A 26,828-nucleotide genomic window follows, 5' to 3' on the forward strand; every position below is an offset into this window, starting at 1 on the left:
CCTTGAGTATGAACCTAAGAAACCTAAGAAACCATGTCATTAACTCTCTATTAAAGTATACCATCTTCACTTCAATTCAAATCTCAGCTTTTCAAATTCTTAGCACAAGACTGCACTTACAGATTCAAAACCAATTCTGTGTATCAACTGTTAGTTTCAAAATTCACTGTCAAAGTAATCCCCCACACTTAAATCTTTGCTCGTCTCGGGCAATGAAACTCAACAAGTGCTCAATAAATTCTGATCTATAGAGTTAGCATCGTTTTCACACTAAGTAGAAGGTTCAGTAAGCCCAACTCCAGAATTCTGAAATTCCTTGTAATCTGTATCCTTTTCAGCCAGTGATCTTTTAATATCATTTGTCTATTCATGTTGACAGATTTCCCTTGAACTTTATCTGATGCTTGATACTACTTCCAAATCCTGATACACCTTTGATACAAAAACTTCCATTGTCATTATTTCTGTTCAGGTTCTATCAACTTCAGAATTTCAACTCAACTGCACAATGAACATAATTAGATTTCAAATTCCAACTTCCAGTCTTTAGCTTTTATCACTGTTCTGTATCAAATTTCCACTTTAAAACTCAGCTACACGATGGATATGCAAGATCTTCTTTAATCAACACCCTACAAATAACTAGCTTACAGATTTCCAGAAAATAAGTAGCCCTTAATTCCAGTTATCACAGCAACAGCAGGTTCTCTGATTTCCTGCACAGTTCCTGAATTTGTATCAATTCACAATCATTAAGCCTTCAAAAATTCCAAACTCTTTACATCTGGCCTCTTAAAATCCTTATCAAACCAACCTCCAAAGAATTCCGGATTTAAACAACTCAAACTTGCTACAAAACATTTCCAAAAATTTAAAAGAATTTGCACAGAAATCTGCAGATTTCTGCATTAACAGGTTCAGAACTTTGATGCTATTATAAGATCACTTAATGACATATATCATTAGCACTTCATATTCCAAATAATTTTCTAGAATGACATAACAATCAGCTGCCTCCAGAATTTAGCAAGCTTCAGCAAAACACTTCTTCAGTACTGCCCAGATTTCTCTCTTCCTATCTGAATTAGTCTTCACTGCTTTGAGTTTTGTATCAATGAGTTGTTATTATCCTCATTCTTCAGAATTCCTGTTTCCATTGAAGGTACTCCATGAATGGAATGGTGCTCTGCAAAGAAATTTCAAATTCTAAGCCATTTAAATCAGATATTAGTAACTACAAGGACTACTATTCCATCATTTTGCCTCTCTGCTTTTGGCACTACATTTCTATTTTCCAGCCATTATTACACTCTGTTTACCTCTGCCGATCAAAGCTGATTCCATAGTTAGCTAGAAAATAGTTTACTTTGTTTAATTCAGAAATCAAATAAGTTTAATCTCTAAACAGCAGCTCTAAATCTCTAAATTTCTGCATTTTAATGCTTCAATTTCCATTTCTGATTTCTTAGACTTTAGACCAAGATACCAGATTAAAATCTAATCAGAATTTATTATTCAACTACCAAATCAGATGATTATGTTCACATCAAGACCCAAGTAAAAATGCAATCTGGTACAGTTTCACAAATCCAAAATCTTCATAACCCCTGGTCTTGTACAAATTCAGCATTCAAATCCATCCTATGATGTTGAATGTATCACCATAGTATCAAATTCCAAAATTAAAAACTGTTAAAACTTTCTCTATATATGATCAAGCTCAAGGAATGATTCTATTTGGCTTTGCAACATTAAGAGCTTGTATTTAAAGCTTTACTCTCCAAAAACAAAATTATTAGTTGGCACAAGAAATCTTTAATCCAATCTTCTTCATACATCCAATTAATCCAAAACAAAATTTTATCCTCATAGATCATCCAACAAAGCTCTTTCCCCCACACTTCAACTTAAACCACCTTGGCCAAAATTTCATCATATAACACTCAATGTTTCCATATCCAAAAGATTTACAAATGAGATAACATAGATTGATATAATGATTATCAAGAAAAATAACAAGAATTTGTGTAGAAGAAAGAAATACATTAGATTACCTTCATAAACATGATTGAATCCATTGGATTGTGGTTTTGAAAGAAACTAAGCAAGTTCTAGAGTGCAATAACACAAGTGCATCACTCAATTAAGATTTATCCTCACTAGGCATAAAAATATATCAATTCAATTTATCAATCAAATTTTCACCATTAAGTAGAAACCTTGAGAAAATTAAAAGTCCATTATTGACATTAAGCCCCAAAATAGATTCTCAAATCTAGCTCACATCCTCTACTTCTAACATATTATAGAAAACTTGTCCAAGGGGTACCATTTTTTTTTATTCCGAATTAAACTTAGTTCTATAAGGAAATTGTAAACAGTAAAGAATTTATTTCCCTATACTAAACTTATTATTTGTAAACAAAGAATTTATTAAGCAACTAAGCAAGCTATAAAAAACGAACTAAAAGCTAAGTTGTGAAAGCAAGGAATTATTATTCGTGTGAAAGAAAAAATAAAAGCTAAGTTGGAACGAACTCCCCTTCAATTTGGGTAGATAGTATCAACGTGCTTCACTATCTCCACTCTGATTCATTTCCTCCCTCGAAAAAATTTCTTAAGTTGGTTGTTATACACTTTGAAAGGTTGACCAGTAGACACCTCCTGCATCTCTATAACACCATTAGAAAAAATATTGCTCACACAAAAAAAAATTGATGGATTAATCAGTTCCTTTGGTTGTCTCAATGGCTTCACAACTTCCTCTGAAATGTCCTTTGAAAACTCCTGTGATTTCTTATCAAGTTCTGATGAATGTTCAACGAATGGTAGTGATTCTTGAGGTAATGCATCCATGCAATCCCCTACACTTATATCTTCAATTCTCGGTGATTCTTGGGGTAATGCTTCCATGCAATCCCCTACACTTTGATCTTCATCCTCTGAAGTTTGACCACAATTAGGTCTTACCTCAACTATTTCCCTGTTATCAATACAATCTCCAGAATGTTTAGATTTACATCCCAATTCATTAGAGTCTGAGATAACTTCATCAGAATCTTCATCAATAAGAAAATCCATAGTATCCGGCCATTCGGATTTATAAACACTAAAAATAGAATGGCTCTTCTTTTGTTGCATCGTATCAAAAATACTGAATTGAACAACTACATCAGCAATCTCCATAGATAGAGTTCTTGCATGCACATCAATCTTAGTTCTTGCAGTCTTAAGGAATGGTCTTCCCAAAATGATTGTAGCTCTATTCATTAATACATCACCTTCCATATCTAAAATATAGAAATCAGCTGGAAATATAAGGTCACTCACTTTAACCAAAACATTCTCAATCACTCCAGTTGGATGAGCCTGACTATGGTTAGCCAACTGAATAACAACTCCCGTAGGCTATAGAGGACCAATACCCAATGATAGAAAAATTGATTTTAGCATTACATTAATAGAAGCTCCTAAATCCAACATAGCATCCTCAAACACATAATTTCCAATAGTACATGGCACGGTGAAAACTCCTGGATGATCACACTTCTGAGGAATGGGTTGAATAAGGGCTGAAACATTTTTTCCCATACTAATTAGTTCGTTCCCCTTTAATTTCTTCTTATGCAAACATACATCCTTGAGAAATTTTGCATATTTCGGAACTTGTTCTATCATGGTTAACAAGGGCACATTCACCTCCACTTTGCTAAACAAATTTATGAGTTCTTGAAATTCCCTAGCTTTCTCTTCCTCAATATTTTTCCTTTGCTGGACTCTTCTTTGAGGAAAAGGTAATGGAACATAAACCTCAATACCTTGCTATTGTGATTCTCTCTCTATATTTTGAGCTGAATTTGGAGCTGATTGTGAATCATCTTGTTCTTCTGAACCAAAATTTGTTGAAGTTTGTTCTGATGTGTTTCTTCCTCTAATCTGAACTAGTTGAGTAGGTTCTGAATTTAAATTTCTTGATACAAACTCTTTTGAATGTGAATCCGGAATTGGTGCAACAAAATCTGATCCAATTGGAACTTTTTTTATTGGTTCTGTTATGATTTTTCCACTTCGAAGAGTCAACGTACTCACATTTTTTGGGTTTGGCATTGTTTGAGAAGGTAATTTACTTGAACCTTAAGCTTGCATTTGATTTATGTTCGTTGCTAGCTGGCTAATCTGTCTTTCAATGTTTTGCAAAGCTGAATCTGTCCTTTGCTGATGTTGCTGCTGCTGCAAAGACAATTGCTGTTGCTGTAAAATTTGTTGCATCAAATCATCCATCTTCTGTTGTGTATCCGAATTTGAAGAGCTATTAGAACTTCCTTGAGTCAAACATAATCTTGAAGGTGCTGGAAGTGCATTCTGGATTACATTCTGCTCTTGCTGAACACCCTGATTTTGGAATTGCCATTGCTGATTTTGATTTGGAAACTGCTGATAAGGCTGAAATTGTTGCTGGAATTGATTTGCAGGCTGGTAAGAGTGCTGGAAATTCTGATTCTGCTGCTGGAATTGATTTGCAGGCTGGTAAGAGTGCTGGAAATGTTGATTCGAAGTTGGTTGCTGATAAAATGAGTTGCTATACTTAAAATTGGGATGATCTCTCCAACCAGGATTATAAGTAGAGGAATGGGGGTCATATTTTTGAGGAAATTGAGCTCTTGAAAATGATGCTACTGACTCATCTTGATGAAGATTTGGGCACAATTCTGAATTGTGGTCTTGGCTTGAACAAATGCCACAAACTCCCTTTGATTGATACGGAAACTGTGTGCTTAGCAAAATAGAAACTTGATTAGCATTGTTTAATGCCAATTGCTTCACCAAAGATGTTAACTCCAATAATGAGCTTCTTATCTCCTTTTGTTCATTGGAAACCATTTGAACCTCTCCAACCCCTCTTGTTGTCAAAGCTCTACTTCCAAATTGTTGTGAATTTTCTGCCATGTTTGAAATAAGCTCCCTAGCTTGTTCTGGAGTCTTGTTCACTAAAGCTCCTCCAGCTGCGGCATCTATCATACTCCTGTCCATAGGTAGTAAACCCTCATAGAAGTATTGGACTAGTAGCTGTTCACTGATCTAGTGTTGAGGACAACTTGAACATAATTTCTTGAATCGCTCCCAATAGTCATATAATGTCTCTCCCACCACTTGCTGAATCCCACAGATACTTTTCCTGATAATTGCAGTCCTTGAAGCTGGAAAGAATTTCTCCAAGAAAGCCTTCTTCATAACAATCCAAGAAGTGATATATCCTGGTGGCAAATAATACAACCAATCTTTAGTTACTCCAGTTAATGAAAATGGAAAAGCCTTTAGCTTGATATCTTCTTCTGAAATACCCTGTGGCTTCATGGTTGAACACACCATATGGAATTCATGCAAATGTCTATTTGCGTCTTCTCCAGACAATTCTTGATATTTGGGAAGCAGATGAATCAAACCAGATCTAAGCTCGAAGTCTCCTGCCAAGTCTGGATAGGTAATGCAAGAATATTTGAAAGCCTCATCAGGAGCTGTAAGCTCCTTCATTGTTCTGCTATGATCAGCCATGGGGGTATCTGAAGATGATAAAGAACTTCCTGAGTCCTCTGAATTTTTTTCTTGAATTCTCAAAGCTCTGAAAGTCCTTTCAATTTCTGGATCAAGATCAAGTAACTTATCACACGAGGACCTGGTCATACCACCAAAAATCAATAGTTAGAAAAAAAAAGTAGATAGACAATAAAATCAAGAAAGTGTGAACAAAGAAAAGATAAACTATGCTCAATCTAAAAACAAACAAACTCTACTAGTTTCCCCGGCAACGGCGCCAAATTTGGTGATGGTTAATCATCAAATTAACAATTTAATATTGAAAACCCTCTATTCATAAAAATAATGCTGTAGTACGGGTCCCAAGTCGATTCTCACAAGGAAACTAATAGTAGAATGTTTGCCTAAGATTTAAAATTATTTTTGGGGTTTTCATTATAAAAATGTAGTTTGATGGGTTTTGTTTTAAATCCTGAATTAAAAATTGAAATGCAGCTAATGAATCTGATCTTAAACAGTGATTGAATCCTAGCTAAGGAAAACTAACATATTCTATGATTCAGAGACTAAAGAGATGTAAGAGAATTAAAATTGCAGAAATCACATGTGCAGGAACTTGATACGAAACTGGAAATTGCAGGAAGGAAAATTGCAAAAACAAAAATAAAGATTCTCACCTAGAGAAACGAGAGGAAGAGAATTTAATTGCAGAAATGAGATCTAAAGGAACAAATCTATAACTAACAGTTCAGATTTCAAGAAACAAGGAATTCGAAAATGAAATCTTAAGAAAACTAAAATGCAGAAACAATAAACTACATAATCAAAATCTAAACCATCTCTAATCAAATCTACTCTTTTAACAAGCCTCTCCTTGCCGTCACACAAGGATCCTTAATGAAACCTCACTTCTGACTTGACGAAAGAGCTCTCAATCACTGAATTCAGTTCAATCTCCTCCAGCACCAAAGAAAAACTTTCTGGAAAAGCTGATGAAGAAATGAATTGCAAGCATCGAAATTCTGCAGATCTGAAATCTGAATTCTCTGGATCGATGCTCTCTGATGGAGGGCAAGCCACTATCACCAAAGAATCCCTCCGATGATGGCTGAAACAGAGGAAGCACACGAACAGATCTGAGCTCCGGAGAGAAAGTCGCCGGCGCGAGCAGATGATCGAGTCTTGGAAGCCAATGGATAGAAGCTCCAACGCCAATGAAGCTCACTGAAAAGTAGATCTGGAAGAGGATGGGGGCTGCAATCGCGCGGAAGCAAGGAAATTGCGGATGAACAGTAGCACAAGCCACTGTTCATCCGCGAAATCTGGGTTTTTATACCAGGTTTCGAACCGGACTTTGGATCTGGCTTGGGTCTGGTTCAGTGGGGATTTTAGGGTTTTGGTGAGGTAAGTTTGACTTGGGTTTGATGAGAGGATTTGGCTTGGCTAGATATTGATCCGATTTAATCAACTCCATGGCTCATCTTTTGGTTCCCTACAAAAATCATGAAATAACAACAAAATTAGGAAGAAATTATAACAAGCTCCAAATTATATCCTAACTCGTAAAACATGATGTTAAACAACTGTAAAATACCGAAAATAGGCGAATATTAATAAGGGAATTTTTCGAAATTTTTGGAAATTTTTCGGGAATTTTTCGAAGCTCGTATGGACGAGTTTACGGGGATGAAAACTGGGCCCGGGAAATCCCGTTTGGGCTACCCTATTTAAGAGAGGAAAAGTTTATTTATTTTTTATTCTTTTCCTTTTCTTTTCTTTCTCCCCGTTCCATTTCCCCGACGCCGCTTCTCTTCATTTCCTCGGCGGTTTCACTTCGGTTCATCTCCCAACCCGGCGCCGCCAATTCCTTCTTCCCCTCCGCTGTCGAGCACTTCTCTTCATCTCCCTTCTCCTTCTCCACTTTGCGCCGACTCCTACTTGCATCGCCTTGCCTCTTCTTGTGCTGTCGCCGAAGGTGAGCCCTAGAATCGCCGCGTCGGGAGAGGAGGACAGCCCTCTCTCGGCCTCACACCAGCCAGCAACCCGACGCCTCCTCTCTGCCCTTTTCTGATCCGGAGGGTTTCTTTCGTGCCGGCATAGAGCCACCACATCACCTGGGCCGAATTCGGGTAAGATGTGTTTGGTTCTAGATTTGCAGAATCGGGTGGTATTTTCTGTTTTGGGATGTTAAGCATAGGAGTGCAACTATTCTATTGTAGCTCTAGTGAGGGATTGGCTATTCATGGATAGTTGCTGCCACTAGACCCTTTGATTCGGCTGGTTCCCTAGCTCTAGGGTCTGTAATGGACTTCTCATTTGGTTCGACATGAAGCTTTGGCCAAATTCCCAAATAGCACTAGTTCGGTCACCATTACCGCAGTGAACGCGCTCCGACACTGATCAAACAGGTAATCTTCTAGAAATTTATGAGTTGTTGGATGTCAATTCATTGTTTTATCATACTGGTGCAAATTGAATCAAAGATAGTAGGGATTGGTCCGAATGGTGGAACGATTTGAGTTAATGGAGCTAACCATAACTGATCGATATTTAGTTTGAGATTTGATTTAGCTAATAAATTTATGTAGTTAGCTAAATCTGTATATCGTGTGTTGCAGGACTTTGTTTGGAGACAAACGTCTGGATACGAGATTTATTGCGATACAGACTACGTATAAAGGTGGGTACCTCTTGACTTATCTTTTATGATAATGTCTTTGGATATGCATAGTATTTTATAACTACAAGCAATGAACATGTTTGTCTTTGGTATGTCACTGTTTGATATCCATAGCATGCTAGGTTTATCGCCTGTGACGTATCCGTGCTTATATCATGTGATTTATTGCCATGAGTACTGTATTACCATGAGTATCTTAGTTTCTAGAATAAGTGACATACCATGTTTTACTGAGGTTAGGACTAGGTTCTGGATTTTTGGTTTCAGTCATGTGTATCGAGATTGTCTGATACTTAGGTTTTATGCCATGACTGGCTTGTGTACCTCTATTTGTATATCATATATGATTCGTGTACCCAGACCTTGATTCTTGATATGTGCATATTGTTGGTACATATGTTATGGAAGGAGATATGTTTAGGATCTAGGTTGCTATACCATAGAGGACCTGTATGCCCTAGATCCGTGGATTGACCTACTGATCTTGTGGTACCCATATTATGTATATATGGATTTTTCTATGCTGATCAGGTTATTCCATACTTATTATGTTCAGGACATAGGTTTTTGATATTCTATCTGACCTGTGTACTATAGATTTTGGTATGTGACCATCGTTTTTACAGTACCCCTTTTGTATATATGGATATGGTTGTGTTGATCAATTTTTGTTATGCATAGTGACATGCATCATGATTGCATGCTGTGCGATTGTCGGCTCCACTATGGTTGAGCACATCGCCAGTTACATGTACTGCACACACCCCCACTCATGGTTTAGTGGTTTATCAGGCAGGTGTGTGGCGGTTCTGCTATTTGGCTCCATTGGTCACATGACCCAGCGAGGTAGCCGGCAGTCAGTTCCGCTCTGTTTGGCTCCGCTAGCATTTAGTGTAGCAGCGTAGTAGCCGGCAGACGGTGGACTCTGTTTGGCTCCGTTGGTGGTAGCCGGCAGAGATACCTCCCCGTCATCGTGTACCGGGAGATGAGAGCATTGAGCTCCCCCATTTATGATTTGGGGTCACAGGACAGGAGTACTCCGACAGCATCCCGTCCACTCGGTCACTCATCAGGAGTAGTGATGACAGAGTGCACGGTTGTCTCACCCACTCGGTCTCACCATTTTGTGTGAGATGACTGACCGGGGTGACCAGACGCATCATTAGCATCATATGCATTGATGCATTTATATTTTATGATTGTGTTTGCTTATGTTGCATTTGGATGGATACATATTTGACATACAGGATTATTGACACTTTCGGTTTGACGACCCTTTGTCTGGATAGGAGTTCCTGGTGAGTACACTTCCTCTGTTACCTTTCAGTTTTGCATTTTATATATGATTAGGAAGTCGTATTCCATGTTTGTTCTATTAGATATATCTTACTACTCATGTCCATTGGTATTCGCTGAGTTGTTGAACTCACCCCCGTTGATACTATCTTTTTCAGGTACCAGGTTGGTTTTGGTGTCGCTTGGAGTATCCTGTCTGCTGGTCCCCATGTCACATCAGAAGACTTATCGGTTCACGTATGTTTTGTTTGTTTTATGTATCAGTTTGTTTAGCTCTGTACTCTGGTTTTATTTTTGGAGTGTTGACGTTGATATGTGGTATTTTGTATTTATGTTATTGGTTGTGTAAGTCTAGCCGACTAGCAGTTTTGTGTTTTGGTCTTGGTACAGCCGAGTGGGCTACTTTATTTTTAACTGCGTGGTTGTGTCAGCCAGAGGCTGAATTTGATATTAACTGCGTGGTGTTTGTTTTCTTTTATTGTTATTATTCCAGCCGCATGTGGCTGAGGTATATAGTGCTTGTAGAAAAGTTTCAGATTGTCCGCCGTACAGGGGAGATGCTGCCGAAATTTCTTCGGACATAGACTCCTCCGGGGCGTGACAACAACATTTAATTGCACGAAAGGATAAGAAAATGCTAAGTATAAGAGCTATAATAACATCAATAAATGACAGATCATGTCACACTTGGGCTCAAATCTAAGGCAAAATGAGGCGATCAAGCTTTGGATCGATTTGGACCGTTCGTTGAAAATCAGAGAGATCTGAGCCATCCGTTGAGAATCTGGTCCATCCGACCTAATGAGGAGCAGATCTGAGCCATTGATGAAGATCCAGAAGTTTTGAATCAGATCTGATGTTATCCAGCCATTGATCAAGCCCCGAGAAATCTGGATAGTCTAATTAGTTTTGAGGAGGTTTAAAACGCAGAAGCTACAGTGTTTTCTAGTGGGCTCGGCTTCGCGATTCTGTGCTACAGTAGCTTCAGCTTCTTCACGCGACGGTCGACGCTCCGCGCTCCACTTCTAGATCCGAAAGCTTAGCTTCTTCTCCGACAACAATCCCAAGCCTTCGGAGTTCATCTTCCGGAGGTCAGTGAGCGATCAAGGGGAGGTTTCTTGAACGCGACTTGGATTCTGTTCCACCACCACATTCCTGGTCTGGGAGATTTCCGATCAGCGATCTCTGCATACACCAGAGCTTCGAGGGAGGTTTCTTGGAGTTTCTGACCCTTTTCCGATCTCCATTCCGCAGCAAGGCTGTGACGATTTGGCCATTCGATCTAGCTGAGCAATTCATAAAATTCAGCTCTGTTCTTCGGCTGGTGAGGTTATCAGACGGGTGAGAGCTTAAAGGGAGGTTTCTTGGAGCTGTGATCATTCCTTGGTAATAGTTAGAGGTTAGAGATTTGTTGTTGAATGCTTGATGGGAGGTTCCAATGGAATTTCTGTTAGAAACAGAGTAGAGGGATTTGAGTTTCGGTTTTGGTTGTGGAATGCTATAGAATAGGGTTTTATTTTCTTTATTTTTGTCTTTGATTCGTTCTTGAACTTGCTCAGATCTTCAGATCTGATTCATTACATTGAGATTTCATTCTTGTTTGAATCTTTGAATTACAGATTTGATTTCTTGTTTTCAAATCCCGACCTTACTAACCCATTAGAATTGATTTAGGTTCTGATATATTTCTGAAAATCTATTACAGCTTGTTTGTAGGTTAGGATAATTAGTTAGCAAATCTTTGCTCTTAACAATCAACCTTTGTTACTGTGATTTTGCTTGAATGTTTAATTCTTACTTGAGTTTTTGATGGTTATCTCTATTCAACATTATTTGTTTGGGCTTGATTGTTGAAGCTAGTTATTATGAAATGGATGCTGATTAGTTTTTACAAGTGTGTTTGGGCAAAAGAATTCAGATTTACTGTTATGGCAAGTTGAGGATATGGTAATTGGTTGGTTTGATTAGATGATGCTTTAGTAGCCGAATTTTACTGATGTTAATTGGATGAGATGGATAAGTATCATGTCTAAATGAGTTTAATTGTCCATTGATTCTATTCTTAATTTACTAGAGCATTATTGCCAAATAGAAGAATTCAATTTATCATGTGCATCAAATGGTAATGCCTAATTGACCTTGTTTACGAGAGAATTTAATTTGAAACAATTCTAGAGTACACATATTCACTAGTTAACCTTGGAAAAATACGTATTGTGACTCCTTACTACATTTGTTATTTTTAGTTACAATGAGTTTCAATCATAATTAATTTGGAGCACCTCGTGACATGCAAAAGGCAAATACCAAATTTTGGCGCCGTTGTAGGTACTCTGCATATCTTCACATCTCCTCTCTCGATAATCTCTCGAATGAGATGGAAGCGCCGTAGTATGTGTTTGGTCCGCTGGTGTGAGCGAGGTTCCTTCGCCCGTGCTATAGCTCCATTGTTGTCACAAAAGAGCTCAATAGAGTCAGCGATACTGGGAACCACCCCAAGTTCAGTGATGAATTTGCGGATCCAAACTGCCTCCTTTGCTGCCTCTGATGCAGCAATGTACTCGACCTCTGTCGTAGAATCAGTTACTGTGTCCTGCTTCGAACTCTTCTAGCTCACAACACCACCATTTATGCAAAATACGAACCCTAACTGCGATCGATAATCATCCTGGTCGGTCTGGAAGCTGGCATCACTATAACCCTTTACAGCTAGCTCGTCATTACCTCCATATATCAAGAAATATTCTTTAGTCCTTCTTAAGTACTTAAGAATATTCTTGACCGCTATCCAGTGACTTTCACCTGGATCTGACTGGTATCTGCTCGTCATGCTCAAAGCATACGAAACATCAGGTCGAGTACATAGCATGACGTACATGATAGATCCTATGGATGAGGCATAAGTGATCTGCTCCATGCGGTCTCTCTCCTCTCTAGAAGAGGAACCTTGAGTCTTCGAAAGACTCACGCCATGTGACATCGGTAGAAATCCCTTCTTGGAGTTTTGCATGGCAAACCGAAGAAGTACCTTGTTAATATATGTACTCTGACTTAGGCCAAGCAATCTCTTAGATCTATCTCTATAGATCTGTATCTCTAGAATGCGGGATGCCTCACCAAAGTCCTTTATTGAGAAGCAACTCCCTAGCCAGGTCTTGATAGACTGAAGCATAGGGATGTCCTTCCCAATGAGTAGTATGTCATCCACATATAATATGAGGAAGACAACTATATCCCTTACAACCTTCTTGTAGACGCAAGGCTCATCTTTATTCTTGATGAAACCAAACTATTTTATTGCATCATCGAATCGAAGATTCCAGCTCCGAGAAGCTTGCTTTAGTCCATAAATGGACCTATGCAGCTTGCATACTCTACTAGTATGCTGTGGATCTACAAAACCCTCAGGTTGTGTCATGTACACATCCTCGAGTAGGTTTCCATTCAAAAACACGGTTTTGACATCCATCTGCCATATCTCATAGTCATGGTAAGCTGCAATAGCAAGCATAATCCGAATGGACTTAAACATTGCTACTGGAGAAAAGGTTTCATCATAGTCAATACCATGAATTTGCTTGAAACCTTTAGCTATCAAGAGACCCTTATAGATAAGTCTATCCATGTCAGTCTTTCTCTTAAAGACCCACTTACACCCTGTGGGTTTTATCCCTTCAGGTGGATCAACCAAAGTCCATACTTGGTTAGTGTACATGGATTCCATTTCAGATCTCATGGCCTCTAGCCATTTCTCGGAATCTGGTCTCATCACAGCTTCCTGATAGGTGGTAGGCTCATCATCTATGAGCACAACGTCATCATGATCAGACAAGAGAAATGAGTATCTCTCAGGCTGACGATGTACCCTATTAGACCTGCGAAGAGGTATGTCTACTTGAACTGATTGTTGTTCCTCAACTCCTTGTGGAACAATATCATCCACAACACTTTGTGGTTCCAGTTCAACTTTCATCGAGGCTTCAGTGCTATTGTTCGCATCTTGAACTTCTTCAAGATCGAACATGCTCCCACTAGTCTTTCTAGAAATAAAGTCCCTTTCTAGAAAGACCACAGTCTTTGCCACAACTACCTTGTGCTGATTGGGAATGTAGAAGTAATATCCCTTAGTTTCCTTGGGATATCCAATGAAATAGCACTTGTCAAATTTGGGTCCTAATTTGTCTGAAACTTGACATCTAACGTAAGTCTCACAACCCCAAATCCTCATGAAAGATACCTGGGCATCTCTCCCAGTCCATATCCTATATGGTGTCTTTATTAGGATCTTGGATGGAACTCGGTTGAGTATAAAAACTGTCGTGTCTAGAGCATAGCTTCAAAGGTATGTCGGAAGATCTGTGTGACTCATCATAGATCGTACCATATCTAATAGGGTATGATTCCTCCTTTTGGATATACCATTCCACTGTGGTGTTCCAGGAGGAGTGAGTTGGGATAGAATCCCACACTCAGCTAGATAGTCACGAAATTCATGGCTAAGGTATTCTCCACCTCGATCTGATCGAAGTATCTTAATACTCTAGCCAAGCTGGTTCTGTACTTCATTCTTGAATTCTTTGAACTTTTCAAAGGATTCAGACTTATGTGTCATCAAATACACATAACCATATCTACTGAAGTCATCAGTAAATGTGATGAAGTACCTATAACCGCCTCTAGCAGTGACATTGAAAGGGTCACATACATCACTATGTATGAGTCCTAACAAATCAGTCGCTCTCTCACTATGTCCACTAAAGGGAGTCTTGGTCATCTTGCCTAGTAGGCATGACTCGCACGTCTCATAAGATTCAAAATCAAATGAGTCCAGCAAACCATCCTTATGGAGCTGGGATAAGCGCTTGTCATTTATATGACCTAAGCGATAGTGCCAGAGATATGTTTGGTTCATGTCATTTGACTTGAACCTCTTGGTATTTATGTTATAGATAGGGTTTTCAAGGTCTAGAATGTAGAGTCCGTTCATTAGAGGTGCACTACAATAGAACATGTCTTTTAAATAAACAGAACAACATTTGTCCTTTATAATAAAAGAGAAGCCTTTCTTGTCTAAACAAGAAACTGAAATTATATTCTTAGTTAATGCAGACACATAACAACATTCATCTAATTCTAATACAAGCCCAGAGGGCAGAGATAGATGATAAGTTCCTACAGCAACAACAGCAACCCGTGATCCATTGCCTACGCGTAGGTCCACCTCGCCCTTCGCCAATACCCTGCTATTTCTCAGCGCCTGCACATTAGTACAAATGTGAGAAGCACATCCGGTATCTAATACCCATGATGAAGAAATAGATAGATTGACTTCTATAACATATATACCTGAAGTGGAAGTCTCACTTCGCTTTTTCTTAAGATCTTCCAGGTACACCTTGCAGTTCCTCTTCCAGTACCCGGTCTGACCGCAGTGAAAGCAGGTAGCATCCTTGGCGACCCCTCTTTTAGGCTTCAGTGCCTTGCCTTTGCCCTTGGCTTGGGGACTTTCCTTTGCCTTTGGGCTTGCCCTTGCCCTTGTGTTTTTGAACCATCAGAACAGAGTGGGGCTTTGCCTTCTTAAGGTTCAGCTCAGCAGTTCTTAAAATGCTAAGCAGCTCGGGCAGTGGCTTGTCAATTTCGTTCATATTGTAGTTTAGAACGAACTAACTATAGCTATCCGGCAAGGATTGCAAGATCAGGTCAGTGGCCAGCTCTTGACCAAGCGGGAATCCCAATCTCTGTAGGTTTTCTATATACCCAATCATTTTGAGTACATATGGGCCTACGGGAGCCCCATCTGACATCTTGCACTAAAACAGTGCTCTTGAGATCTCAAATCTCTCATGCCTTGTTTGTCCTTGATACAGTTGACGAAGATATTCAACCATATCGTAAGCGCTCATTAACTCATGTTGCTTCTGAAGCTCAGAGTTCATGGTCGCAAGCAGTAGACAGGACACATCTAATGCGTCATCTTGATAATTCTTGTAAGCATCTTTGTCTGCTCGCGTGGCATTGGCAGGAGGAACCTCCGGAATGGGCTGCTCCAGAACGTACAATTTACGTTCCTGGGTGAGAACTATTCTCAAGTTCCTGTACCAGTCCAGGAAATTTGCTCCGTTGAGCTTGTCCTTCTCAAGGACTGAACGTAGGGAGAAGGAGTTCGTATTCGACGTCATGGTTATCTACAACAGAAAAATGCAGAAAATAAATGATGCTCCCACTGAATTCTATAATTCATGTGGGACAAGATCCACATCATACTAACCCTTGAGTTAGCTTTGGCTAATACGCCCAAGACTTAGTATGATCAATAGGTAATGATTTACCAATTACATCTCTATGCAACTCTTGTTTATAGGATCATTATCCGCAGTTATATTAAAACTTGAGTTAGCTTTGGCTAATACGCCCAAGAATTAATATAAATGTGATTTATGTCCTATCTTTCCAACCGTTGGAAGAATGCCTATAGTTGTACTCGATCCAACCGAGTTAACTAGGAATACTCAATCTAATTGAGTTTGTATTCGCCCATGCGTTGATAAGCGGGACCAAGATTGTCCTTCCGTACCCTACCAAGATAATATGTGTTGCTCTGCTTTGGCAGATTCAACAACATATGTGATCGAGGTAGTGATAGGTATCACGACACGGTAGGCATTAGAGTTGACGTGATTTAGATCTAATCTAAACGACAATGCGTATCATATACTGGATAGATCTAATCTAATTGAAGGGTGCATCATGTGCACGACTTAGATCTAATCTAATCGTTAGGCACTAATTAATTACTTAATCATGCATCACATATACATAAGCAATTAATTAAATTAATTTGTGATTAGTCATGGCCCTACTACGATCTTCTCAAGCCAATGAGAAGATCGGATGGTCAACCTAGGGTCAACAGTTCTCAAGCTCCTCCCTTTGACCACCTTGTGTTGCTTGCGCCTTCCTCGTAACTCCGTCTCGAGTGGACCTTCCACGACTTCAATTTTGTACATTACAATTTTTGAAACTCGAGTTACATTCGAGTCTAAACTAATTTACAACAAGAATATAAAATAGAGAAAGGCACGACGCGCAGGTCACGAATAAAAATACAACACGCACATCACATCACGGCACGCAGGTCGTATTATGAATTACAACACATTTATTCCAATCCAATTGGGTCTTTTGGGCCATGACTATCACAAATTATACATAATTCTAAATTATGTATTTTCTATAATTTTTTGCAATTTTAATACCAATTTTTACAAATTTTACGAGTAAAAATTCCCGGCAGTCCCGTTTAGAGGTTTTCGGGCGCAATCGCAGAACGAATCCCCTTGCGGGGCCAGGGGCAGCGCCCCTACCCGCGATCCCTACCCGCGATCTAACCATCGCAAGGGTTCCTTAGCGATCCTACAACGCCTTAGCCCGTTGTCCCAAAAAGTTTTGGGGCGAAACCAAGCCGTTTTGGAAAAATCTTCCCGGTAGCCGAAGCTTACAAGTGCCGAAACACTTGTGCTTCGCTTCTACGAGAAAATTACCCATAAAAACCATAAAAAACCTAAATTTACAGAAAATCACAGAAGCTATATTTTTCATAAAAATCAAAAATAAACTCGTACAAGTCTTTGCACGTGGCTCTGATACCAATGTTGGGTTTTTCGGGTCGTGAAAATCGCGTTTTTGCGTCGCGGAAACCCCGAAAGCCACAGCCACCGGATTTGTGCAAAGAAAAATAAAATAAAATACGAGTACGAGTTTCTAAACCTTGATCTATAGTAGATCTACAAAGGGAAACAAAGAATATACCCTTGATGCGCGCCCTACGCGAATCCCGCTCGTCCAATGGTGCCGGATCTCAAGGTTGTCAAAGTAGATAACCCTCTAGAAGTATCCACACGAACACAAGAAGGAGATCACCAAACTAAAGTGTGCTGGCACCTTAGTTAGGTTCGGCAAGATGAGGAGAAGGAGAGAAGAAAATGGAGCAAGGAAGAAGATGATGGAATGAATGAGAATAATTCCCAAAATGAAAACTTATTCATCCCATTCATGTGGCCGACCACATTAAGAGCATGTGTAACTCCCATGGAATGCCAAGGGTCACAACTCTTGGTAACTCCTATGAGGTGGCATCCCACTTAAGCAACCATGATGATGTGGAGCATCATCATTGGCCCACTCAATGCCAACTCACCAATGAAGTGCATAAAGTCAAATCAAACTTGACTCTTCATCTTCTTCCCAAGTCAAGTCAAACTTGACTTAATTTCTCTCATGGTTGATCTAATCCAACCATTTAATTCAAGCCAATTTAATATAATGAATCTAATTCATTTAATTAAATTGATTCAATGAGTTATAATCTAAATTAGACTCATTGAACACATGAATCAACTTGAGTCCAACTCAATTAGCCCAATTAGGATTACTCTTAATCCAATTTGATTCATCAAATGAATCTAATCCTTTTGGTTCATCATATGAACCTAATCTTCATCTAATTGTCCTTAGTGTATGATCCTATAGGTTCTTGTAACGTTGGCAATGCCCCTAAACCCATTTAGGAGCATAAGTAATGAGCAGTATCTAGCAACACATCATTACTACCCAATGTTACAAGAATGTTGAGATCCAACATCATCTTGTGACTACTAATTGTGACTCCTCACAATATATGACAAGTGTCATTCTATCCTAGACATCTAGATTGATCAATGTGAGGCATAGACCGTGTCATCCTCTGATCAATTTAAATCTTGAACTCTAAGTAGACTCACTAAATCAAATGAGCTAAATATCTTATATTGACTCATTTAGGCATGACCATACACTTCGTGGTCTCACTTTATCAAGAATATCGATGTCGCTCCCGTCATATAGGAGGGATAGATCCCATCTACATCACTCACATCCCTCTGCATAATTCGTTACATACCCAGTAATCGCCTTTATAGTCCACCCAATTACGGGTGACGTTTGACGAAACCAAAGTACATAACTCCTTATGTAGGGATCCATGGTGACTTCAGGTCTAAGGACTAGTAGTCATACTAATAGCCACATGAGAAAGTATATGACACTCATATAACGATCCATGATACTTTCTCATGGCGGGTCATTCAATATACATTCTCCAATGCATACCCATGTGTCAACTTGATATCTCTATATCCATGACTTGTGAGATCAAGTCATCGAGTTGACCTACATGCTAGTCTTATTGCATTAACATTGTCCCTGAATGTTAATACTCGACTAAGAATGATTAAGAGTAGTGTTCCCTATATCATCTCACTATCGGTTCAACTAACCAATTGATATAGGTGAGAACCTTCTACTCAAGGACGCTATTATACTTAATTTATTTGACACCAATACAATTATAATAACCAAAACACATGTCTTTATTTATATAAATATGAATATGATATAATAAGTCCATAATACAATCATCGAATGATTGACTCTAGGGCTCTAACTAATAGTCTGTTGGGTGCGCTTCCCGATTTATCCTAGTGACTGATAGAAAAATTTCATGGGACCGAACTGATCATCCTAAAAATAATCAATAAAACTAACTGAGATTATCATTTTTCCTCATATCATAAACAATGAGTCAATATATATAATCAATCATCAGTGCATTAAGTAAGAAGTGATTAGGTAATTCTACTGTTTGCTATCTAGAATCATAATTTGTCATTACTACGTATTCAAGAGCAATTTGTTTAGACACGCATTTGAAAACTTTATGTTTATACACTTTAAAATGACCCATCGAGGCAAAATAAGTACATACAAACTAATACTTATCCAAATACAAGAACGTTTGAATTACATGACAAGATCGGAATGAGTTCATACAAGAGCAAGCCATACGAGCATAGAGAATAGAGCATTGCAAAAAAAATAAAAAAGCAAGAAGGAGAAAAATTTCAGATGAAGCATGGGCAGAGTGTTCTCGGACAGCAAGCTAAGCTGGTACTTAATCTAAGTCTTGAAATAGTTAGTATGTAAAAACTTACTAGCATCGGGTTGAGGTAGGAGTCATCAGTCGGAGTAGGAAATAAGGAAGATTGACCAGAACAAGGAAGATTTGCTGGAGTCTTCAGAGGAGAAGAAGAGTGCGGCAACGACGAAAGAGAAGCGGAGGAGAAATTAATCACGGCGGTGTCGGGATAGGAAGTTAGGGTTTTAAAAATTCACGTATTTTAGTGACAAATTTACCAAATTCATTACTAAAAATTGGGGTTTGCGCCGAATTTTAAAACTTCATCACTAAAAAATTTATATTAGCTGTGAATTTGGAAACTCCACCGTTAATATTCGTTAAGTAATTGAGTCTGTCAAAATAATATTAACGGTGAATTAACCTATTTCACCGTTAATAACAAACTTTTAGTGGCGAATATGTTAAAGTTGTGACAAAAATTTTTGATTTTTGAGAAAAACTATTTTTTAATATTATTATTTACGATGAACTTATATTTAGCCACTAATAATCCAACTTAGCAACCACCAATTTATATTTCGCCACTAATAATCCAATTTAGCAACAAATTACTATTTCATCATTAATACTTTATCACTATTTTACTATTTTCAGTAATGTATAATAGTTATAGAATCATAATTAATACAACTGTATAATTATAGAGGCTATTACAACATCGATGAAAATAAAGAAATTTTTAAAACTTAAATAGGCTAAGATGGAATGAGACGTTGGGCGACCTTTCTAGCCATTTCAATAAAATGAGACATCCTTCCTTTTTTTTTTTACTTTATTTTTTAAGATAATAATTAAATATTATTTAAAATAAAAAAAAATTATAACTAAATGAAAGCATTTATATATAATAATTTGTTATCAAAATTAATGATCCAAAATAAATACATGTTATAATTAAACATTTTATTTTTTTGCTATACATCTTTATAACTAAATAAAAATACTTGCTACAATTAAAAAATGACATCTGTATTTTATATAATTAAATAAGGATACTTGGTATAACTAAATAACTGCATTTTCATTTGGTTAATTATTTTTTAAAAAATAAAAATAATAATTGACTTCAAACGTAAACATCTATTAAAAGAAATAAGAACATAAAAAAAATAAGAAGTATCGTGCCATGATTAAATCGACCAACAAGATAACTATAGAATATTTGTTTTCTAGGGAAATGGGCCTAAGAATATTATATGAGTCTTTATAAATATTTTTAATTTATCCTAATAATCGAATAATTTTTTATAATATTAAATTCATCATCTTAACATTAATTAATTTGAAAAATTAAATAATTAATATTAATTTAAAAAATAAAATTATCCTACAGGAGGTGGTATGATGGTAAGAGACCAGACTCATTCTCGCCATTTAAAGCTCACGTTAGCAATTTCTATACGTTTGTGGAGTTTAAATAGAGTCGGGACCATCCATATTTTTGAGATTTGCTTGTCAGGTGGGACCGCCCACTATAAAAACTAATTGGATTGAACTATAACAAATATTTCGAAATTAGCACAGTTGGTATTGTTCTTTATCTATGATAATAAGTCATATGATCACGATAAAATATTTAAATTATTATTTAAATATTTATAGTTTAATATTTAATTATAATATATTTATAAAAAAATTTCTTTAAATGAGAACCGTAATTAAAGGACGCTAGATATTTGATTGTCCGTCGTACATAGTTTTTGATTTACTCTGATGACAAGTAAAAAATTTCCGTAGATCGGATCGATCATCTCATGAATAATCAATGGATCAACTGAGATTAATATTAATTTTTTATCTATGATAATCAGATTCCCAGGGCTATCTTACAATGGCAGAATATCTAAGTTGTCATCTAGGTATACGTGATTCGATCTCTAATTATGATGAATTTATAGGAATTTTTTCTCCAAATGAGGCACAATCAAAGAATATTAGGCTTCTTAACCGTTCACTACGAGCATTTCTCGATTTATCTTGATGGCATGGGACCGAACCGATCACCCAGGACTAATCAATATGACTAACTGAATTATCATTTTTATTTATTATAATCCATCTATGAAGTTATGATATTATAATAGGATATTTATATTATCATGTAAACATCTATGATTTAACCTCTAACTAAAAATTTACATCTATGATTTAACCTCTAACTAAAATATATTTATAGAATTTTTTTTTAACTAAGACGGTCCTGCTTCCTCTATTATAATCAACCGTTACTTAAGATTCTTCATAACATTTTTGATCCTGTCCGAAAGTTGAATTAACGGACGTTGGGCATGTGGCGCTCTCCGAGTCACTGACGGGGATCTTCGCCCGGTCGTACGGTCCTCCGGTGAACCTACAAGGAAGTCGGGCCGGGAAGAGGTTCCCGGCGACGACCCTCCGACGCTCAAGTCAGGTAAGCAGACAATAAAGAAGTGGCTCTCAATCTCCTAGAATGCGTACCTCCGGTGAAGTGCGAGGCTCCTTATATAGAGCTGGGAAGGAGCTCATACACACATACCGAGGCGAGTACGTGTCCTCAGCCCATACCTCCGTAAGGACTTGTCAGAAAGCTTACCTAACACCATACTGCTACAGTCCAAGCACGTCTTTGATGGGACAGCGGAACTCTGTCATAAGATCCTGCGTATGGTTTGCTTGTTGGCCATACCGCTGTCAGAGGATGTTTCCTTGTCCTGTTGTCTCTTCTTACTCCACGCCGAGTGTCCGGCCGGTCGGCACCCCTTGCGTCCGGGCGGTCGGTCATATGTGTTGGTCCACTTAGGATATTCCCGGTAGTGTGCTCTGTGGAGACTGTTCGCAGTTATACTACCTTATGCCTTTGGTCGAGTGGGCTACTCGCTCGGCCGTACAATCCTGTTCAACGAGCGTCGGAACCCTGACTTCTCGCCGGGTGCCTGACTTCGATGAGACCCCGTTCGGTCGGCCGGTCCCCCCTTCTCCGGTCAGTCGTTCGGCCCTTTAACTTCATGTGATGTTGACTTCCCTCAGATGGAGGTCACTGTACTTACCGCCGGATCAATTTTCTTTATTTTTTTGTTTTTTTGTTTTTTTAATACCTTCGCAATTTTACATGATCGCTTGAGGACCCCACATGGACCACCCTCTCACTCTCGTTATCTTAATTTGTTTAGCCGAACCAAGAATTAATTCTGGCGGCCGCGCATGCAGAAAGGCGTCCACATCAAGGCGATGGCCGGAAGCAGCCCAGCCGGCCAGCCCTCCGTCGATCGCTCGATCGCCATCACTTTTATTTTCGGCGCCGTGGAAGCAATATTGCGCACACTCTTCCTTTTTTGACTTGAGAACGCCAAACTTAGTGGTAGATTATCGTCTTAGATTGAGTAAATCTATCCCCTAGGTACTTCCCGGATTTCTCTCTCAATATGACTTCATCTCTCTACCTCACCACCACCACCTCATCCATTATAAATTCTGCACTTCCCTTGCTTGGCTAATTCAACTCTCTCATGGTCATGGATGACAACAATTGGGATCTACACGCCGTGGTCAGAGCTGCCAGCTCCTTCGCAGAGGAGGAGGAGGAGGATGTCGTACAAGTTTCAAATGACAAACTTTTCAGCGTCTTTCATGAGCTACAGGATCTCTGCAAGCCTACGGAATTCCACCTACAACAGCAAGCGCCGCCGCTTGATCTCTCCCTCACAGCTCCTCTGCTCCCTGCTCGGCGGCAGCAGAGCAGGGGAGCCCATCTCTCTAAACGAAGGTGCATACTCGTTTTGCTACTCTCTTCTCGTTTTCTGCTCGATCGTTGTGATCGCCATTAATGGACTTGGTTGCACGCAGGAAGAATCCTGTTAAGAAGGTGTCTTGCCAAGTACCGGCCAACGGCGTCCACCCGGACCGATGGGCGTGGAGGAAGTACGGGCAGAAGCCCATCAAAGGCTCCCCTTATCCACGGTAATGGATTGAATTGAATTGTGAGGATCGGCGATCTTTTTTGATTCAAAGTTGAGGTCTTTTTTGGGGTGGGAACAGGGGATACTACAGGTGTAGCAGCTCCAAGGCTTGTGAGGCAAAGAAGCAGGTGGAGCGAAGCAGGGCGGATCCGGAGATGTTGCACATCACCTACACGGCGGAGCACAACCACCCCGTCCCTACGCACCGGAACTCACTCGCCGGAACCACTCGCCAGAAGCCGATAGACGCCGTCCAAGCACCGGCGGGCGGTGACTTGGACTTTTTGACCGAGAGAGGAATAAGCTTCGAAGACCATTTGCTCACTTGCTCCGACGTGGTGGCTCCGGTGCCGGCAGACGGTCACTCATTTTCCGATTACTTGATTTAATTTTAATTTGCAGCCGAACTTGCAACGAGAATTAGTCAATCTTCTGGAGAAAGTCAACCCAAACAAACTGCTCTTACTTTTCGTTTCAAGTTAATTAAAATTATTTTAATATAATTATAGTAATTTTAATCGGTCAAAACTACGAAGTAATTTGATTAAAATTATGGAGGATTGGAGTTAAAAAGTGATAGAAAAATTTCTGCAAGCTTCCGCAGTCTACATCACAAAGAAAGATGGATTCCACTTTCTTCTCTATTGATCCTACCTGAAAGGGAGAGAAATAGTGGGTTAGCTAGGATATTGACTATTAAATAGAAAATGATTTCAAATGGTTCAGTATGTCAAAAGGAATGTTAGTAATTGAATCAGGAATAAGTCTTCGGCACAGACACTCTGACACTCAAGTCAGTGATCCAATTGAAGGTGGTGAATATAGTAGAACAAATAGTGATTATGGATACGTAAAGTTATGTAACATTGCATACTTGCTCCTATAGATGAAAACCTCCTTTTATAGTGTTATTGTTTATCGGTACACGAATCTTAAAGCGTTTCCAAAAAATAATAAATCATAAAGATGCTCTGACACATTTTTCAAAATGGATCCACAATCTCTGCATAGAAGCTTATACAGTACAGCTGGCACAGAATATTCCATTGATCCTCTGACAATTGTTGCACAAGACGATAAGAAGGAATATGAAGTTGTTGGATTGAGAGGCTCTTAGTATGCTTAGTTGGCAAACTGGTCGGGTTTCCTTCGACAGTTTGATCAATTGTCGTAAGCATAGTCATATCAGATTTAAGGAAAGCCATCAAGAACTTGGTCTTCGCCCGCCTCCCAGTTTGGTCAATAAATTTAGTAAGATCAAGTGTCTAGTGTATCCGATCAAACATATGATCTGATCTGCTAGATCACCAGGCTGGGACAATGGCTTAGCTTGGGGCTTCGTCTATATTGAGGGACTCAGACTCAGACTGGATCAAGAGTCTAATCAGATGATCGCTCGACCAAGATGACCAACCATGCTGGCTCCGAGTGTTGACCCCTCCTTAACTTTGACTGTCATGTCAACTGACTTCCTTGACTTTGACCTGCCCTAGGGGCCCCACCTTATTTGTCATATTACAAGCATCTCCTTCAAGTCTAGTTGAAAGAAATTGCAAACTCGATTGACTAGACCTTCATGTCTTTTTGTGCTTCTCTGGCTTAATTAGTGTATTCGAGCAGTGCTTGACTCGGGTATATCCCATTTGGGTAATATTGGTCAAGTGACTGTACGACTAGATGGTCAAAATGCACAGGGAAACTTACTTAAACTCGACTAATTGACATGAGAGTCTGAGACTTAAGCGCGAAAACATGCTTGCTTATAACTCGGTTGAGCAGCATAAGAGTTTGGGACTTCGGCGCGAGGACAGACTCGCTTATATCTCGACCAAGCTACATGAGAGTTTGGGACTTGGGCATGAGAGCAGACTCACTTATAACTTGACAGAGTGGCATGAGAGTCTAGGATGGACACGAGGGCAGACTCACTTATAACTCGGCCGAGTGGCATGAGAATCTGGGACAGGCATGAGGGCAAGCTCGTTTATAACTCGGTCGGACGACACTAGAGTGACACTTGAGTGTGAGGCCAGACTCGCTTATAACTTGGCCAAGCGGCACGAGAGTCTAGGACTTGGGCATGAGGGTAGACTCGCTTATAAATCGGTTGGGTCGCACGAGAGTCTGGGACATAGGCATGAGGGCATGCTCCCTTATAATTTAGTCGGTCGACACGAGAGTCTAGGACATAGGCAGGAGAGCAGACTCGCTTATAACTCAGTCGGGCGGCTCGAGAGTTGGGGACATGGACGCGAGCGCAGACTCACTTATAACTCGGTCGAGCATCACGAGAGTCTTGGATATACACGAGGGCAAGCTCACTTATAACTCAGTCAGTCAGCATGAGAGTCTGAAACTTTAGCGCAAGAGCATGCTCACTTATAACTTGGTTGAGTAGCTTGAGAGTCTGGGACTTGGGCGCGAGAGGAGCTCGCTTATTTTTGGAATTTATACTATAAGCCTAGCTTTTGTATGAATATTTACTTTGAAATATTTTGAAATGAGAATCACTTTGGTCAAATGTTTGCATTTTATATTTATATATATGTTAATGCAGTTGTCCATTTAATTTATATTATAGATAACATGGTGTGTGGTGCCACACAGAAGATCATGTTATCGATTCTTATAAATTATAAATAGTAGCTCACAACCAAGATGGATTGGGACAAACCATTGGAACGATTGTAGTGCAATTTGATATTAGTCTGTCTTGACTATAAAATTACACTAGTATACTATGTGTGTATTGAGCAGGACCATTTGAGGTTGTTTGATTTGTACTGATTACATAAAAGAACAGAACCTTTGTTATTATGGATGTGCGTGCTCTTAATCCCTATATAATAACAAGCACGTATACTTAGTATTTATTTCTTTAACTTATCAATGAGTGAGATTTATTCGTTAAATCAATAGGCCTGATGAGTTGGGAGATAGTACTGTTTATATGGTATGTTGTTGATTATAAAAGGAATCCGTGTCCTAATTATTTAGGTTGATGATGTCCCCTTGAGGAGCTCATAAGGATTATCATATAAACCCTGCAGGTAGACTTAGTCCGGTATGATAATAAAGTTGAGTGGTACTATTCTTGGAATCAGATGTTAATTAATTGAGTTGTCAGTAACTCATTTAATTAACGAACATACGATATCTTAAACATAGGGAGATTAACACACTCATGATAAGAAAGAGCCCATATTGTAATATGGGATTGATGTGGTAGTTCAATAATAACCCTTTAGTGGTATGAGTTATTATTGATGGACTTGAGTTGGGTGTTCGGGTCGAACACAGGAAGCTCAAGCCCATCAGGAGGTCTAAACCGATTCCTCCTCAAGGTCCCTGTTATAGCCTCTATATA

At 39.0% G+C, this 26,828-nt stretch overlaps 3 protein-coding genes across 3 annotated transcripts; 1 reads left to right on the forward strand and 2 right to left on the reverse strand.

Moving 5' to 3' along the window:
• Positions 1-3,640: 3,640 nt before the first annotated feature.
• On the reverse strand, positions 3,641-6,755 carry LOC122029016. The gene is made up of 2 exons (XM_042587982.1): positions 6,440-6,755; positions 3,641-5,674 (listed from the first exon to the last, which is right to left on the reverse strand). The coding sequence occupies exon 2, from the start codon at positions 5,551-5,553 to the stop codon at positions 5,080-5,082; it is 474 nt and encodes a 157-aa protein (XP_042443916.1). The 5' UTR covers positions 5,554-5,674; positions 6,440-6,755; the 3' UTR covers positions 3,641-5,079.
• On the reverse strand, positions 4,135-5,031 carry LOC122002000 (gamma-gliadin-like). Its single transcript, XM_042557016.1, has one exon. It carries the CDS (start codon positions 5,029-5,031, stop codon positions 4,135-4,137), a length of 897 nt encoding a protein of 298 aa, XP_042412950.1.
• A 16,040-nt stretch (positions 6,756-22,795) lies between the features above and the next one.
• LOC122009436 (WRKY transcription factor 22-like) lies at positions 22,796-23,996 on the forward strand. The gene is made up of 3 exons (XM_042565599.1): positions 22,796-23,268; positions 23,349-23,462; positions 23,541-23,996. The coding sequence occupies exons 1-3, from the start codon at positions 23,012-23,014 to the stop codon at positions 23,848-23,850; spliced, it is 681 nt and encodes a 226-aa protein (XP_042421533.1). The 5' UTR covers positions 22,796-23,011; the 3' UTR covers positions 23,851-23,996.
• Positions 23,997-26,828: the final 2,832 nt, after the last annotated feature.

The sequence above is a fragment of the Zingiber officinale genome, chromosome 1A, assembly GCF_018446385.1.
Source record: "Zingiber officinale cultivar Zhangliang chromosome 1A, Zo_v1.1, whole genome shotgun sequence".
Lineage (NCBI taxonomy): Eukaryota > Viridiplantae > Streptophyta > Magnoliopsida > Zingiberales > Zingiberaceae > Zingiber > Zingiber officinale.

What these genes read in the sequence shown, in the direction of transcription:
- LOC122002000 (XM_042557016.1), bottom strand. Translation starts at nt 5,031, where the DNA reads ATGGACAGGAGTATGATAGATGCCGCAGCTGGAGGAGCTTTAGTGAAC.
- LOC122029016 (XM_042587982.1), bottom strand. Translation starts at nt 5,553, where the DNA reads ATGGCTGATCATAGCAGAACAATGAAGGAGCTTACAGCTCCTGATGAG.
- LOC122009436 (XM_042565599.1), top strand. Translation starts at nt 23,012, where the DNA reads ATGGTCATGGATGACAACAATTGGGATCTACACGCCGTGGTCAGAGCT. An exon ending in GCCCATCTCTCTAAACGAAG is followed by an intron (nt 23,269 to 23,348) that starts GTGCATACTCGT and finishes GGTTGCACGCAG; the next exon opens with GAAGAATCCTGTTAAGAAGG. An exon ending in AAAGGCTCCCCTTATCCACG is followed by an intron (nt 23,463 to 23,540) that starts GTAATGGATTGA and finishes GGGTGGGAACAG; the next exon opens with GGGATACTACAGGTGTAGCA.